The sequence below is a fragment of the Nerophis ophidion genome, linkage group LG19 (assembly GCF_033978795.1).
Source record: "Nerophis ophidion isolate RoL-2023_Sa linkage group LG19, RoL_Noph_v1.0, whole genome shotgun sequence".
Classification (NCBI taxonomy): Eukaryota; Metazoa; Chordata; class Actinopteri; order Syngnathiformes; family Syngnathidae; genus Nerophis; species Nerophis ophidion.
Genome location: NC_084629.1, coordinates 31,210,967 through 31,230,001, shown reverse-complemented (window position 1 = coordinate 31,230,001; position 19,035 = coordinate 31,210,967). Strand labels below are relative to the sequence as shown.

General features: G+C 39.1%; 1 protein-coding gene across 1 annotated transcript in view; it reads right to left on the bottom strand.

Moving 5' to 3' along the window:
- Positions 1-2,531: 2,531 nt before the first annotated feature.
- The window catches only part of slain1a (SLAIN motif family, member 1a), a 32,999-nt gene continuing 16,495 nt past the window's right edge, over positions 2,532-19,035 (bottom strand). The window contains exons 4-9 of the mRNA XM_061879810.1: positions 18,808-18,924; positions 10,719-10,868; positions 10,332-10,652; positions 8,906-9,100; positions 8,486-8,819; positions 2,532-3,402 (exon numbers count right to left, since the gene is read on the bottom strand). Coding sequence (XP_061735794.1) covers positions 3,327-3,402; positions 8,486-8,819; positions 8,906-9,100; positions 10,332-10,652; positions 10,719-10,868; positions 18,808-18,924 — 1,193 coding nt within the window. The 3' untranslated portion in view covers positions 2,532-3,326. The remainder of the gene's footprint in view (positions 3,403-8,485; positions 8,820-8,905; positions 9,101-10,331; positions 10,653-10,718; positions 10,869-18,807; positions 18,925-19,035) is intronic.

Here is a 19,035-nt window from a genome sequence, read left to right as displayed (position 1 = left end):
GGTCTTTGGCATCTTATTTGTCCAGCTTCCATATTCGTTTTTATACACTTTACACTTTAAGAAATACATTGGCGGCAAACTCTGTAGCTTGCTAGCTTGTTTGCGCTGGCTTTCGGAGACTCTTATTTTGTTAGCGCAGGCGAGATAGAGCGGCACTTTTATTGTGAAGACAGGAACTGTGCGATCAGCCTTTAAGCTTTTGGCAGGAAGTATGGTTGAAATATAAAGTGTCTTTTTTCCTTTACACTTTTGATTGATTGATTGAAACTTGTATTAGTAGATTGCACAGTACAGTACATATTCCGTACAATTGACCACTAAATGGTACCCGAGCTCCGTGGAAATGTCCTGTTGCGTCTGCAGTTTGAATTAGTTGTTCTCCACAAGGCAAAGATAGAATGTGACTATAAGGCAGACGTCTTCCATGCATTAGTGTGGATAGAAAGGAAAACATAATAACTTTCTGACTTTTGTTAGATAGTATGAAGCCAAAATAAGATCAACATCAGTTAATAATTAGTCACAATTATTAACAGGACCCCTAAAGTGTCCTATCCGTTGCCGGTAACCGTTTTTTGTTTTGTTTTTTTTAATCATTATGATCCAGAAAAGCTATAGTTCATCTAGTTGGATTCCAACATACAGTGGACATGTGAATTGAATGAATTTAAATATTAAAAATATTTATATTTTCTTCTAATCAGAGTTCAATTATTTACTTTAATTGCACTGTACTTGTTTAATGTACGCTATGTATATGTGTGTGTACATATACACATACATGTATATACATATACATATATATAACATACGGTATAAAAGTACATATACAGTAAATAAGTATATACATATACATACAGTGGGGCAAAAAAGTATTTAGTCAGCCACCGATTGTGCAAGTTCTCCCACTTAAAATGATGACAGAGGTCTGTAACTTTCATCATAGGTACACTTCAACTGTGAGAGACAGAATGTGAAAAAAAATCCAGGCATTCACTTTGTAGGAAATTTAAAGAATTTATTTGTAAATTATGGTGGAAAATAAGGATTTGGTCAACCATTCAAAGCTCTCACTAATGGAAGGAGGTTTTGGCTCAAAATCTCACGATACATGGCTCCATTCATTCTTTCCTTAACACGGATCAGTCGTCCTTTCCCCTTAGCAGAAAAACAGCCCCAAAGCATGATGTTTCCACCCCCATGCTTCACAGTAGGTATTGTGTTCTTGGGATGCAACTCAGTATTCTTCTTCCTCCAAACACGACGAGTTGAGTTTACACCAAAATGGATACATGGAAGATACAGCAGAGGATTGGGAGAATGTCATGTGGTCAGATGAAACCAGAATAGAACATTTTGGTATAAACTCAACTCGTCGTGTTTGGAGGAAGAAGAATACTGAGTTGCATCCCAAGAACACAATACCTACTGTGAAGCATGGGGGTGGAAACATCATGCTTTGGGGCTGTTTTTCTGCTAAGGGGACAGGACGTCAGTGAGAGCTTTGAATGGTTGACCAAATACTTATTTTCCACCATAATTTACAAATAAATTATTTAAAATTCCTACAATGTGAATCCCTGGATTTTTTTTCACATTCTGTCTCTCACAGTTGAAGTGTACCTATGATGAAAATTACAGACCTCTGTCATCATTTTAAGTGGGAGAACTTGCACAATCGGTGGCTGACTAAATACTTTTTTGCCCCACTGTTTATGTATACATACATATATGGATGTATACACACACACATATATATATATATATATATATATATAATATATATATATAATATATAAAACATATATTAAAAATATACATATATTATACATATATGTGTATATATAGTTGTTAGAAGTTTCTTCATTAAAAATGATTCCTTCATTTTGTATAATACTTTTAGAAAAAAACTGAAAAAAATAATATTTAGGTCGGCAAATGAAAATACAGTAAATACAATACATACATACGTAACATAAATATATGTATGGAAGATATGTGTGAAATATACGTATGTATGAAAACGCTTTATAAATAAAGTTTGATTTGATAACATATTGAAATATAAAAATTGATTATTGACAATGAAAAGATATTACATTGTAAAAAAATCATACAGCATACTGTACTAAATTTTACGTATACATATATGCATACCTAAATAAATGAATACAACTGTATGGGGGACGGTGTGGTGAAATTGGTAGAGTGGCTGTGCCAGTAATCTGAGGGCTACTGGTTCAATCCCCACCTTCTACCATCCTAGTCACGTCCGTTGTGTTCTTGGGCAAGACACTTCACCCTTGCTCCTGATGGGTCCTGGTTAGCGCCTTGCATGGCAGCTCCCGCCATCAGTGTGTGAATGTGTGTGTGAATGGGTGAATGTGGAAATACTGTCAAAGCGCTTTGGGCTCCTTAAAAAGGGTTAGAAAAGCGCTATACAAGTACAACCCATTTACCATTATTTGAGTATAGTAATCAAATAAATTTAATATACTATGAAAAAAAATACAACAAAGTGGTATAAATATATTTTGGGTAATGTAAAACGATAATTATATATGTCTATTTTCATTTATTTTTCTTTTTACAAGGATTGGGGGTGAAACAATTTTTTTCAAAAGATTTTTATTCAACTTTAAAAATTCCTATGGTACAAAAACTCCTTAGAGTTGATGTGCAATACCATTGCAGTGGTCACATTAGTCAAGTTAATACTTTAAAAAATTCACATAAAAACAAAACATGTGAAAACACGCCAAAAAAGTCACATCACACATTAACGAATTGTCATAATTCAAGCAACACTCCCAAAAAAGTTTCATAATTGCGATAAAAGTGCTGCAAGGTGCGGCCAGTTAATAGAAGTGGATATGAAATATGAACAGTACTTCCAAACAGGCACAGGATGGAGCAAAAACACTTCCCTCATCATCATCATGATTCTATTTTACACCACAGTGAGAAACATTTGCAAAGGGAGCCTTGTGAGATTTACAAGAAAAAAAAAGAAGTATTCTTCAAAAAAGTGTGACTTTTTCAGTTTGCAGAAAAACAACAACATGAAAGAGTGGACATTGAAGTAAGTGAGTAGCGGAATATTGCAGGAAACGTATGAGAGCCAGCCTCATACAGCTCTTACTTCATTATGAGGAGGAAGAGTTTCAAAAAGAAAACTCTTAAAACAGTCTCTCTTGGGTGGCAGCTCATGACTGCCCCCTCTGGACAGATGAAGTTACTGTCAATAATGCAGCATGACCCTGTTTGTTGTTACAGTAAATTACTAATATTATCAATATTATTAACAAACCTCTGAATTATTGGAGTTAATAGCAGCCGTCTTTCCAGCTGGCGTCCTTCAGGGTACTCAAGGAGGCCAGGCTCTTTGGGGGAGTCAGCAAACTGCAAGGCAAGCAAGAAAATATTGAAGACAATATACATTTTTGATACTTCAATGCCTTAATACATTTAAGCATCACACAAAATAAGATAAAATAAAAAGTTTTATACATTTAAAAGCACTGAATTAACCTAATGGTTTATAAATGAAAAGATAATATGTCATCTTCATGGAAAAGTACATATTATTGTTGTAATATTTAGCTTAAGAATGGTTTTATGGTTCTGGTTATGGATACCGAATTCCTGAAATTGTGACAAAGTAGTGCAATAAAATGGAAAATAAATATTGTGATAATGAAAACATCTTTAAATGAAAATAGGTGTTAGTTAAAAGGAATTCTGATATTTTTTTCATTTATAGAATTATTTTGGACATGAAATACAATTCATGAAATGTTCTATTACAAATAGCAAAACGATGATGACTACAATAAATTAAATCAATATGTTGCATGAAATTAAAAAATATATTTTTATGAAATAAGGACAAATATAATAAGAGCATAACACAATATAATAAAGCACACATGTATTACCATTTGTAGTAATTTTCAACAAATTAAATGAAAAAAAAAAGCCAAAAATCTAATATTTATACAGTATTTTTCAGGGTAAAAAAATTGCAGTATTTTAAAAAAATCTATATGTATTTAAAAATATAGTATTCTACTATAATAGAAAAATATATAAACCTAACAAAATGATATTACAGGGCCTCTGCAGGTTCCAACATGTCAACTTTAAGACTTTTTTAAGACCATCTTGAATTTAAGACCATTTCATATCCATACGGAATCAGAGGTCCAGAAAGGATTTGAAGTACCGTATTTCCTTGAATTAATTTAAAACCTCTTCTCACTCCTGCGCTTACCAAAGGCATGCGGTAGAAGTAAGCAAGCACTAATTATTTTAAAACTGCTTCTCACTCCGGCACTTACCAAAGGCATGCAGTAAAAATTTGAGTGTGATGTAAGCTTGGACCTTAAATCCTACTGAATAGCTCTTAATCTTCTTCCCTTCAAATTACTGGTATTGAAATCAGCCTCCTTCATTTTGAAAATGATGACAGGGGAAGTGTTACTTGTGACGTCACAAGTTTGACCAGGCGGTAATTCAAGGCAGGCGCATACTTCATGCCCTGCGGCAATTCAAAGAAATACGGTATATGAATTCATTCACTCCTCTTTCACATTGGAAAACCAAATGGTTGAACTAACTATAAACCCCGTTTCCATATTAGTTGGGAAATTGTGTCAGATGTAAATATAAACGGAATACAATGATTTGCAGATCAATTTCAACCCATATTCAGTTGAATATGCTACAAAGACAACATATTTGATGTTCAAACTCATAAACATGTTTTTTTTAGCAAATAATAATTAACTTTAGAATTTGATGCCAGCAACACGTGACAAAGAAGTTGGGAAAGGTGGCAATAAATACTGATAAAGTTGAGAAATGCTCATCAAACACTTATTTGGAAAATCTCACAGGTGTGCAGGGTAATTGGGAACAGGTGGGTGCCACGAATGGGTATAAAAACAGCTTCCCAAAAAATGATCAGTCTTTCACAAGAAAGGATGGGGCGAGGTACACCCCTTTGTCCACAACTGCGTGAGCAAATAGTCAAACAGTTTAAGAACAATGTTTCACAAAGTGCAATTGCAAGATATTTAGGGATTTCAACATCTGCGGTCCATAATATCATCAAAAAGTTCAGAGAATCGTGAGAAATCGCTCCACGTAAGCGGCATGGCCGGAAACCAACATTGAATGACCGTGACCTTCGATCCCTCAGACGGCACTGTATCAAAAACCGACATCAATCTCTAAAGGATATCACCACATGGGCTCAGGAACACTTCAGAAAACCACAGTCACTAAATACAGTGTGTCGCTACATCTGTAAGTGCAAGTTAAAGCTCTACTATGCAAAGCGAAAGCCATTTATCAACAACATCCAAAAACGCCGCCGGCTTCCCTGGGCCCGAGATCATCTAAGATGGACTGATGCAAAGTGGAAAAGTGTTTTGTGGTCTGACAAGTCCACATTTCAAATTGTTTTTGGAAATATTCAACATTGTGTCATTCGGACCTAAAGGGAAGCGAACCATCCAGACTGTTATCGACGAAAAGTTCAAAAGCCAGCATTTGTGATGGTATGGGGGTGCATTAGTGCCCAAGGCATGGGTAACTTACACATCTGTGAAGGAACCATTAACGCTGGAAGGTACATACAGGTTTTGGAACAACATATGCTGCCATCTAGGAGCAGTCTTTTTCATGGATGCCCCTGCTTATTTCAGCAAGATAATGCCAAGCCACATTCAAGACGTGTTACAACAGCGTGGTTTCGTAAAAAAAGAGTGCAGGTACTTTCCTGGCCCGCCTGCAGTCCAGACCTGTCTCCCATCGGAAATGTGTGGCGCATTATGAAGCGTAAAATACGACAGCGGAGATCCCGGACTGTTGAACGACTAAAGCTCTACATAAAACAAGAATGGGAAAGAATTCCACTTTCAAAGCTTCAACAATTAGTTTCCTCATTTCCCAAACGTTTATTGAGTGTTGTTAGAAGATAAAGTGATGTAACACGGTGGTGAACATGCCCTTTCCCAACTACTTTGACATAATGTGTTAATTATGATTTACAAAAAAATTTTTTTTTTATGAGTTTGAGCATCAAATATCTTGTCTTTGTAGTGGATTCAATTGAATATGGGTTGAAAAGGATTTGCAAATCATTGTATTCTGTTTATATTTACATCTAACACAAATTTCCCAACTCATATGGAAACAAGGTTTTTAAATACACCAGGAGCTTCTCTAGTTTAAACTCATTGAAAAAATATTAGCAAATGCTGAATCTTCAGCACTGTCCACACATTTTAAGTCAGCTATATAAAGTATAACTGAGCACTGTATAACGGATAAACCACAGAAACCTCGACTATATATATATATATATATATATATATATATGTATATATATTTATGGCTTCATGGTGGCAGAGGGGTTAGTGCGTCTGCCTCACAATACGAAGGTCCTGAGTAGTCCTGGGTTCAATCCCGGGCTCGGGATCTTTCTGTGTGAAGTTAGCATGTTCTCCCCGTGAATGCGTGGGTTCCCTCCGGGTACTTCGGCTTCCTCCCACTTCCAGAGACATGCACCTGGGGATAGGTTGATAGGCAACACTAAATTGGCCCTCGTGTGAGTGTGAATGTTGTCTGTCTATCTGTGTTGGTCCTGCGATTAGGTTGCGACTTGTCCTGGGTGTACCCCGCCTACCACCCCATTGTAGCTGATAAATGATAATGGGTTGTACTTGCATAGTGGTTTTCTACCTTCAAAGTATTCAAAGCGCTTTGACACTACTTCCATATTTACCCCATTCACACACACATTCGCCCCCCGCGACCCCAAAAGGGAATAAGCGGTAGAAAATGGGGGATATATATATATATATATATATATATATATATATATATATATATATATATATATATATATATTAGGGCTGTGAATCTTTGGGTGTCCCACGATTCGATTCAATATCGATTCTTGGGGTCACGATTCGATAATATATCGATTTTTTCGATTCGATTCTCGATTCAAAAACGATATTTTTCCGATTCAAAACGATTCTGTATTCATTCAATACATAGGATTTCAGCAGGATCTACCCCAGTCTGCTGACATGCTAGCAGAGTAGTAGATTTTTTGTAAAAAGCTTTTATAATTGTAAAGGACAATGTTTTATCAACTGATTGCAATAATGTAAAGTTGTTTTAACTATTAAAAGAAACCAAAAATATGACTTATTTTAGTTTGTGAAAATATTGGACACAGTGTGTTGTCAAGCTTATGAGATGCGATGCAAGTGTAAGCCACTGTGACACTATTGTTCTTTTTTTTTTAGTTTTTATAAATGTCTAATGATAATGTCAATGAGGGATTTTTAATCACTGCTATGCTGAAATTATAATTAATATTGATACTGTTGTTGATAATATTCATTTTTGTTTCACTACTTTTGGTTTGTTCTGTGTCGTGTTTGTGTCTCCTCTCAATTGCTCTGTTTATTGCATTTCTGAGTGTTGCTGGGTCAGGTTTGGTTTTGGAATTGGATTGCATTGTTATGGTATTGCTGTGTAATGTTTTGTTGGATTGATTAAAAAAAAAAAAAAATATATATATATATATATAGATAAATATATTCCTCACGCACTAATTGACTAAAAGAGTGTGCACTTGCCGCACTGCGGCGCAAGCATGATGATGTCACGTTAGCGATGGGAAAATGCATTTTTAGACAATATAATTTGCCTGAGCGGCTAGGAGACCCTGAGAGTAACAAGCGGTAAAAAATCTGATTATAAAGGATAAATAAAAAAAAAAACGCTGGGTATTTTTGTCTGGCCCTGCAATAAGATGGCGACTTGTCCAGGGTGTACGGCGCCTTCCGCCCGATTGTAGCTGAGATAGGCACCAGCGCCCCCCGCGACCCCAAAGGGAATAAGCGGTAGGAAATGGATGGATGAATGGGTATTTTTTTCTATACTTTTATTGTAATATTTTCAGAATGTGTTTGTTCTATTTTTGGCCAAATTAAGACAAAGAAAACAATCTGAAGCTGTCTTTACTTTTAAGTTTCAATGCCACGATTTTAATAGTACGCGCAGACTTCACTCCATGCGGCCCTTGAGCTCCAATGAGTTGGACACCCCTTAAGTACAGTATTACAGTATATGTAACAGCTGCAGCAATAAAAAAAGGGGCAGCATAAATAGAGAGTAGATCCAGTAGAAAATAGACATTATAAACAACAGAGATCTAGCTATCATAGAGGCAGTCGGACAAATTAAAAAAAACAAAAACCTTGAGACTTCCCGTGGGCCGGATTTTGGACGCAAAAATACAGCCTGTAGTTTGGAGACCCCTGATTTAAGACACTTACCAATGCTTTTGAATGGGAAGGCGTGTGTAAACTTTTGAGTGGTAAGGATAGTTCATCTTTACTGCAGCCATGATCTTGGTTGTACTGAGTAATGGATCAGAGTGGATTATGTGTGGTCTTACTTTCGCGTCGGTTGGCAGATTTTGCTGGAGCGACTAACTCCGCTGATGCCCACAAAAGAGGCAGGGCGGGGCAGTGAGCTCCGAGGGATGGCGGACTGGCCGGCGGCGGCGGCGGTCTTTACTGGCAGCGGCACGCAGCTTCCTGCAGGCTTGAGGGGCTGAGGCAGGGTGGTGCTGCTGGGGATGGATTGCAGGCTTGTGGAGGCAGACAAAGAGGCGGGGCCCTGCAGGACGGTGGGGCTCACGTAGGCCGTAGCTTTAAAGGGCTGGCGAGGGGCAGTGGGGAAGCTGCCCACGCTCTGGACGCGATGACTCAGCTGGCCCGGAGGCGGAACTGGAGCACACAAAGGGGAGGGGGAAGACACAGGTAAACGGACATCTTGTGGGAATAGGAACGCAAATACAAGGGCGTTTGCTTACTGGACGACTGGAGACGTGCGAGGCCGCTGGGCGAGTCGAAGCTCTGACTGCTGCGGAGGGACGACATGGTCGGGAGGGAGGAGGGGCCGTGGGAGGGCGGGGTGACGGAGGAGGGGCCCAGGCACTGAACGCCGGGAACGCTCGGCATGCTGGGAGTTCGGATCAGGTTGGGCATGCTTCTCCGTAGTTTCATATCTGTACAAGAACAACATAATGTCACATGTTAAACCTGTTTTTTTTTGAAGATGCATCCAATATTCCGACAGCTGACTTGTATTACTACTGTACATTTACAGTCGTAGTCAAAAGTCTAAATTCACTTAAAGGCCTACTGTAACCCACTACTACCCACCACGCAGTCTGATAGTTTATACATCAATGATGAAATATTAACATTGCAACACATGCCAATACGGCCTTTTTAGTTTACTAAATTGCAATTTTAAATTTCCCAGGAGTTTCGTCTTGAAAACGTCGTGTAATGATGACGTGTACGCAAGACGTCACAGGTTTTTAGGAAATATGAGCGCTGCACACACACACACACAGCTAAAAGTCATCTGCTTTAATGGCATAATTATACAGTATTTTGGAGATCTGTCTTGCTGAATCTTGTGCAATTTGTTCAATTAATATTGGAGAAGTCAAAGTAGAAAGATGGAGTTTGGAAGCTTTAGCCTTTAGCCACACAAACACACGGTGATTCCTTGTTTAAAATTCCTGGAAGTGAAACTTTCCTATGGATCAGAGTGCGGTCAAGAGAACATGGATCCCTACCAAATGTCAACCAGCAGGTTGCGGTGAGAAAATTGTGGTTAAAAAGTCAGTTCTTACCGGAGAAAAGCTGAGCTTGTGCCGTCCATAGCTGCCCTCGACTCCCCTGACTATCAGGTACTGTTAAACTCACTAAAAGACTAGCAACACAATAGAAAGATAAGGGATTTCCCAGAATTATCCTAGTAAAGAAAAGATTGGAATCCGTCCCAATGCAATCGCGTTTTTTTTTTTATTACTTTTTTCTTTTCTTTTTTTCTAGTCTGTCGCTATCAATATCCTCAAACACAAATCTTTCATCCTCGCTCAAATTAATGGGGAGATTGTCGTTTTCTCGGTCCGAGAATAGCACTTTTTGTTGGAGGCTCCCATTAAAAACAATGTGAATATGTGAGGAGCCATCACACGGGTGACGTCATCGTCTGCGACTTCTGGTATTGGCAGGGCTTTTCTCTAAGCACCGAAAGTTGCGAACTTTATCGTGGATGTTCTCTACTAAATCCTTTCAGCAAAAATATGGCAATATCGCGAAATGATAAAGTATGACACATAGAATGGACCTGCTATCCCCGTTTAAATAAGAAAATCTCATTTCAGTAGGCCTTTAAGCATGTGTGTGAATGCTATGAAGCCTCCACACAATGAGTATTACCTGTGCTGTTCCTGTACTGCGTGTCGGTCCCTGCGTTGTAAGGTGTGAGTCCAGCCAGCGAGAAGGTGGAGACGTTGGAGCTTCGTCTGCAGTCCCTGAAGCTGGAGAAGGTGTGCGAGTGAGATAGACCGCCCCCAGCGCGCTGCACGGACCCCGTGCGGAACAGCCGAGGCTGTGGCGGCGGCAGTTGGTCGTAGCCCTCGTCCTCCTCCTCGTCCTCCTCCTCCAGGTCCACCTCGCTGCGCCTCAGAGAGTTCAAGGAGAAACTGGAGCAGCGACGTCCCGCCGTGGACGAGGTGGACGCGTAGTCCTGACGCAGACCTGCGCACACGCAGCTCCATTTGCACCACCTTCACGCACACCGGGGAGAAGAAGCGGAAGACTCACTCTCCTCCTGGAGTCGTGCCATGACCTCCACGTCTGTCATGTCCTGCAGTTTGTAGCCCATGGCGATGGTGTCGTCCTCCAGCTCGGTCACGCCCGCGTCGCTGTCCAGGGAGGACTGGGGGCTGATGGCCGCATGTCGCCGACCCACTTCTAAAACACAAACTTCATCCAGGTTTTTGTGCAAAAACCAACCATCAAGACTCATTGGCAATCTATCAGTTCATAGGAACGCATGGAAAATGAATTGATCTGTTTTAGTGTCAAACTGCAGCCACCATAAAAAAGTTAAGTTAAAGTTAAAGTACCAATAACTGTCACACACAGACTTGGTTTGGCGAAATTATTCTCTGCATTTGACCCATCAGCCTTGATTACCCCCTGGGAGGTGAGGGGAGCAGTGAGCAGCAGCGGTGGCCGCGCCCGGGAATTTTTTCTCGTGATTTAACCCCAAATTCCAACCTTCAGGTACTGTCCTGGCAATGACTTGATCATACCTCTTAACATAATCAACTATCACACAAGTGTAAAAATCAGTTATTCCCTCGTACTGTGGTCGTCAACTGTAAAGAGTACCAGGCATTAAGTAATACTCGAACAAACACATGTTCTTAATTATTTGTTCATATAAGAGCATGAGGGCATTTATTTACTCAACAGAGTAACAGAGGTATATTAGGGGTAAGGTGGTTATTAGAGGGAGGCCCTTGCCTGCATATATATGCATTTTAAATAATAACAAAACCATATTTGTTCATATAGGAGCATTAGGCCATTTATTTACTTCACAGAGTACCAGATGTATATCTGTGGTAAGGTGAATATTAGAGGGAGGCCTTTACTTGCATATATACACATATTTTTTTTTAATAAAACCATATTTGTTCATATAGAAGAATGAGGGCGTTTATTTACTCAACAGAATGCAAGCGTATTTTGTGGATAACGTATTTATTAGAGGGAGGTCTTTAATTGTGTGTGTGTGTGTGTGTGTGTGTGTGTGTGTGTATATATATATATATATATATATATATATATATATATATATATATATATATATATTAGGGCTGCAAATCTTTGGGTGTCCCACGATTCAATTCGATATCGATTCTTGGGGTCGCGATTCGATTATAAATCGATTTTTCCGATTCAACGCGATTCTCGATTCAAAAACGATATTTTTCCGATTCAAAACGATTCTCTATTCATTCATTACATAGGATTTCAGCAGGATCTACCCCAGTCTGCTGACATGCTAGCAGAGTAGTGAAGTGAAGTGAATTATATTTATATAGCGCTTTTCTCTAGTGACTCAAAGCGCTTTACATAGTGAAACCCAATATCTAAGTTACATTTAAACCAGTGTGGGTGGCACTGGGAGCACATGGGTAAAGTGTCTTGCCCAAGGACACAACAGCAGTGACTAGGATGGCAGAAGCGGGAATCGAACCTGCAACCCTCAAGTTGCTGGCACGGCCTCTCTACCAACCGAGCTATACCGCCCTGCTACCGAGTAGTAGATTTAAAAAAAAAAAAGAGCTTTTACAATAGTAAAGGACAATGTTTTATCAACTGATTGCAATAATGTAAATTTGTTTTAACTATTAAACGAACCAAAAATATGACTTATTTTATCTTTGTGAAAACATTGGACACAGTGTGTTGTCAAGCTTATGAGATGCGATGCAAGTGTAAGCCACTGTGACACTATTGTTCTTTTTTATTTTATTTTATAAAAGTCTAATGATAATGGAAATGAGGGATTTTTAATCACTGATATACTGAAATTATAACTAATATTGATACTGTTGTTGATAATATTCATTTTTGTTTCACTACTTTTGGTTTGTTCTGTGTCGTGTTTGTGTCTCCTCTCAATTGCTCTGTTTATTGCAGTTCTGAGTGTTGCCGGGTCAGGTTTGGTTTTGGAATTGGATTGCATTGTTATGGTATTGCTGTATATTGTTTTGTTGAATTGATAAAAAAAAAATTAAAAAAAAATTAAAAAAGACATGAGAATCGATTCTGAATCGCACAACGTGAGAATCGATTCGAATACGAATCGCAATTCGTCGTATTCGAATCGATTTTTTCCCACACCCCTAATATATATATATATATATATATATATGTATGCATTTTAAAATAATAATAAAACCATTGTTGTTTATTTTGGAACATGAGGACACTTATTTACTCAACAGAGTACCAGATGTATATTAGGAGTGAAGTGTTTATTCAAAAGAGGCCTTTACTTGCACATATATGCATTTTAAAATAATAATAAAACCCTATTTGTTCATAGAGGAAAATTAGGTCATATATTTACTCAACAGAGTACCAGATGTATATTAGGAGTAAGGTGTTTATTAGAGGGAGGCCTTTACTTGCATATATGCATTTTACAATAATAATACACCCATATCTGTTCATATTGGAGCATGAAGGCATTTATTTATTCAACAGAGCACCAGATGTACTGTATATCAGGGGTAAGGTGTTAATTAAAGGGAGACTTTTATCTGTATATGTGCATTTTTATAATAACACCGTATTTGTTTATATAACAGGAGGACATTTGTTTTCTCAACACAGATCACCAGCTGACATCCCTTTACCAGATATTTGGGGTCAGTGTTTTATTCGTATAAAAAAAATTGTTTTTACAGCACTGCATTTTCTCATATAGTGGGCAGGAGGTGTTCATTTTATGTACTCAACTGCATAAAACACCAGGTGTCTCTTTGGAGTAAGTATTTTTTCAAATAATACTGTATGTGCTTACATAATCCAGGAATGTTTAGTTACTCAACTGGCAAAATGTGTCTATTCAGGGCATGGTGTTGATTTTCACAAATATGTTTTTCATAATATTGTGCTATATTTTATAGTATAGCTGCATGTAAGTTTTACTAGTGGCAAGGTGTTTATTTGGCCTTTAAGTGTGCAAACATATTTTCCAAATAATACCACTGTATGTCCTCATATAGTTAAGGGATGTGGATTTACTCAAATGCAGAAGGTAACATGTCTAATAGGGGTAAGGTGTTTATTTATAAGGGGTGGGAGGGGGGGGGGCGGTGTCGTTTTATTAACTCAACTGTATAAAGCACCAGGTGTCTCAAGGACTAGGAGTAAGGTGTTTATTAGGAATTACTTCTTTAATTCTGCAAACATATGTTTTCAAATAGTACTGTATGTCCTTATTTATTTTAGAAATGTTTAGTTACTCAACTACCAAAAAGGAATTGTGCCTATTAGGGGCGAGGTGTTGATTTTTACAAAGCATTTTTTGATAATACTGTGCCATAATTTCTTATGTAGTGGCATGAAGGTTTTACTGCATTTTCATAATAATGCAGCATTTGTTTATGTAGCATCAGGAGGGCATTCAATTGCTCAACAAAAAGTACCAGATGTCTATTTGGGGCGAGGTGTTTAATTGTACGATTGTATTTAAAAGTATTTCTTTTATGACACTGCATTTTCTCGTGTAGTGGCAGGGGGCGTTTGTTTACCTAAAGAATCCAGTGTTTTTAGGTGGGGAGGCCTTTAGTTGTGCAAACTTATTTTTCAAATAATGCTGTGTGTCCTTACATTATTCAGTCATGTTTATTTACAAAGCTTCAACCAAGTGTCTCTTAACAGTAAGGTGTTTATTAGAGCGGGAAGGGCTTTTACTTACAAAACCCAAAACCAATGAACTAACGTATCGTATTTCCTTGAACTGCCGCCGGGGCGCTAATTAATTTAAAACCTCTTCTCACTCCTGCACTTACAAAAGGCATGCGGTAAAAGTAAGCATGCGCTAATTATTTTAAAACCTCTTCTCACTCCGGCACTTACCAAAGGCATGCAGTAAAAATGTGAGTGTGATGTAAGGATACCATCATGAAAAGCACATTTAATAAAAAAAAACTTTATTATGGTCAAATACATGAATACATTTGTGGAGACTATTAGGCTCTTGCCTTTCTATTTACTCTTTGCGCGCTTCCTAATCACGTGACCGCCACAGTCCAATCAGCTGTAGTTATATGCCGGTAGCAGGAAGTGACTGGTATGCTCTTGCTCTATTTACTCTTTGGGAACTCGGTGCTCTCTCCCTCGTCATGTGACGAGGGAGAGAGCACCGAGTTCCCACGCCGCCAACTCCAGCGTGCCTTGCCTGTCTGTCGGACTGTCGGTTCCACAGGTATATTAATAAAACATAGCTGCTTACTGTTCTTTTTAGCATACCGGTATTCAATAGCTTGGACATTAAATCCTACTGATTAGCTCTAAATCTTCTTCCCTTTATGCGATTTCAAATTACCGGTATTGATATCAGCCTCCTCCATTTTGAAAATGATGACAGGGGAAGTGTCATTCGTGATGTCACGAGTTTGACCTGGCGGTAATACTAAGCATGCGCTGATTATTTTGCGAAGCGAGTTTGACCCAGCAGTAATTCAAGGCAGGCGCATACTATATGCCTGGCGGCAATTCAAGGAAATACGGCACTTAAAGTTTGAACTGGAAAACGTTGTTAATTTTTGCAAATATTAGCTCATTTGGAATTTGATGCCTGCAACATGTTTCAAAAAAACCGGCACAAGTGGCAAAAAAGACTGAGGAAATTGAAGAATGCTCATCAGGCACTTATGTGGAACATCCCACAGGTGAACAGGCTAATTGTCCAGCAGTTTAAGAGCAACATTTCTCAACGAGCTATTGCAAAAATTTTAGGGATTTCACCATCTACGGTCCATAATATAATCAAAAGGTTCAGAGAATCTGGAGAAATCACTGCACGTAAGCGATGATATTACGGACCTTCACTGATCCCTCACAGCATCAAAAAGCGACATCCGTGTGTAAAGGATATCACCACATGGACTCAAGAACACTTCAGAAAAACACTGTCAGTAACTACAGTTGGTCGCTACATCTGTAAGTGCAAGTTAAAACTCTACTATGCAAAGTCAAAGCCATTTATCAACAACACCCAGAAACTCTGCAGGCTTCACTGGGCCCAAGCTCATCAAAGATGGACTGATGCAAAGTGGAAAAGTGTTTGGTAGTCTGACGAGTACACTTTTCAATTTATTTTTGGAAACTGTGGACGTTGTGTCCTCCGGAACAAAGCCAGCATCTGTGATGGTATGGGGGTGTATTAGTGCCCAAGGCATGGGCAACTAACATATCTGTTAAGGCACCATTAATGCTGAAAGGTATATACAGGAGCAACATACGTTGCCATCCAAGAAACTTTATCATGGACGCCCCTGCTTATTTCAGAAAGACAACGCCAAGCCACGTGTTACAACAGCATGGCTTCATAGTAAAAGAGTGCGGGTACTAAACTGGACTGCCTGTAGTCCAGGACCTGTCTCCCATTGAACATGTGTGGTGCAATATGATGCTTAAAATACCACAACGGAGACCTCGAACTGTTGAACAACTTAAGCTGTACATCAAGCAAGAATGGGAAAGAATTCCACTTCAAAAATTGATCTCCTCAGTTCCCAAAGGTTTACTCTGTGTTGTTAAAAGGAAAGGCCATGTAACATAGTGGTAAAAATACCCCTGTGCCAACTTTTTTGCAATGTGTTGCTGTCATTAAATTCTAAGTTAATGATTATTTGCACAAAAAAAAGGCTATATTGCAGTCTATTCAACTGAATATAAGGATTTGCAAATCATTGCATTCTGTTTTTACACGACGTGCCAACTTCCCTGGTTTTGGGTTTTGTACCATAATAATACAGCTGGTGTTCATATAACAGCAGGAGGGCATTTATTTACTGATAGAGTACCAGATGTCTATTAGGGTTAAGGTGTGTATATATATATATATATATATATATATATATATATATATATATATATATATATATATATATATATATATATATATGTATATATATATATATATATATTAGGGCTGGGCAACGATTAAACATTTTAATCAAAGTTAATCGCACTATTTGTCCGATTAATCACGATTAACTGCATTTTATACGCAAAGCCCAATAATGAATTCAAAAGTAGTGTGTAGTGCACCTTTATTGGAATATTCTCCCACATGAACAAAAGCACCAAAACGTTTGTTGTGCAAACACAAATTAAATCAGTCCTTGTTAAACAGTAGCAGTTAAATAGCATATTTTATGAAAATCAACTCAAAAAATGTAAATACAAACATTTAAGCTTATTGCCACTGCCAGGGTATTTAAGTTATCCTGTTTGTTATGGAAAATAAATATAATCTACATACAAATCTCTGAGCCACAATCATAACATCTGAACAGGCAATTTCTGAGGTAACAGCAGAAACATTTTTTTTATCAGGGATCTTATGTTTAAAAAACCTATATTATAGGTAGTGGGCTGTTTTAGGGAATTTTTGATCAAATTATCCGTAGTAGCAATATTAATAATGTTGTGTTTATTCTGCGTAGGGCACTTAGAATAATTATGACCATATCTAGGAATTGATATAATGGGAATTTTCCGATTGTTTGCTTGGTGCTTTGATAAACTGAACGCATCATCTACATGGTACTATATTGTGATGTTATGAGCCAGGGGATAAAAGAACTACCCTACCCAGCATGCAACAGGAGTGACGAGCATGCGCGGGAGCCCGGTATAGGTTGTGTCGCCATGACGACATCTTGTATGTTGTGATATGCACGCTCTGAAAGTAAACGTTAAGAACTCAGCCAACACTCCTCGTCTGCCATCCATCCATCCATCCATCATCTTCCGCTTATCCGAGGTCGGGTCGCGGGGGCAACAGCCTAAGCAGGGAAACCCAGACTTCCCTCTCCCCAGCCACTTCGTCTAGCTCTTCCCGGGGGATCCCGAGGCGTTCCCAGGCCAGCCGGGAGACATAGTCTTCCCAACGTGTCCTGGGTCTTCCCCGTGGCCTCCTACCGGTTGGACGTGCCCTAAACACCTCCCTAGGGAGGCGTTCGGGTGGCATCCTGACCAGATGCCCGAACCACCTCATCTGGCTCCTCTCGATGTGAAGGAGCAGCGGCTTTACTTTGAGTTCCTCCCGGATGGCAGAGCTTCTCACCCTATCTCTAAGGTTGGGGAGGAGACCCTCCCCCAAGTGGAGGAGTTCAAGTACCTAGGAGTCTTGTTCACGAGTGAGGGAAGAGTGGATCGTGAGATCGACAGGCGGATCGGTGCGGCGTCTTCAGTAATGCGGACGTTGTACCGGTCCGTTGTGGTGAAGAAGGAGCTGAGCCGGAAGGTAAAGCTCTCAATTTACCGGTCGATCTACGTTCCCATCCTCACCTATGGTCATGAGCTTTGGGTCATGACCGAAAGGATAAGATCACGGGTACAAGCGGCCGAAATGAGTTTCCTCCTCGTCTGCATTATTCATAAATAGACAGACAACAAATATACTCCGCTGCTTCACAGGCCGCTGGATGTAGCCGGCAAAGTATTCCCATGCTAGCTAGCCGGTCTAGCAAGCACGCGTCATTCAGTCCAAAACGGCCCGATCTATCCACATTCAGAATTGTCTGGCGGTCGTAAGTGATGCCGGAGTGACCACACTGTAAGCCAGCCATGAAATTTGCAGAATTGTCCGGTATTTTTGCCAAATGTTCCATCTTTACCAAGAGCCCCTCGACACCGAAGCTTATCCGGGCGACGCCATTTTTTAATTTTCCTGAAGGAACTCTCCTGAAGGAATCAATAAAGTACTATCTATCTATCTATCTATCTTGTTAAGAAAAGGCGTTAACAAAATAAAAGCATGTAAATAACATACGCAAATGTGCGATAAAATAATTGTCGGCGTTAATAGATTGATGAGTTAACTCGTAATTAACGCATTAATTTGCCCACCCCTAATATATATATATATACATATATATAAAACACTGTATTTTCACATACAAACGTATGTACAAACGTATTGTTGTTGATAACACTGTTTCCTCATATGTTCAAGGGATGTCTGTTTAAACTGCATAAGGGAACAGATGTTTTTTAGTGGTCAGGTTCATTTAATGTTTTTTTTGCAACTTTAAAAAAGAACCTGTATTTTACTTCAACACATTATGGAGGGTATGTCTGAATGCCTTACTGTGCAGGGCAGAGTTTGACAGGAAGCTGGGGGCTCTGTCACTGCTTCTCAGAGGGAGGGTGGACCGGACCAAAGGTGATGATGACGATGGTGATGGCGAAGATGCGGCTATCGGTGCTGTAATATGTAGGGAGAGGATAAAAAGTGATTAGATTTTAATCCGACATGCACATCCATCCCGCTGCTTAGTATGGCATGGAACCAGGAGTTCAGAACATTCAGACCTGG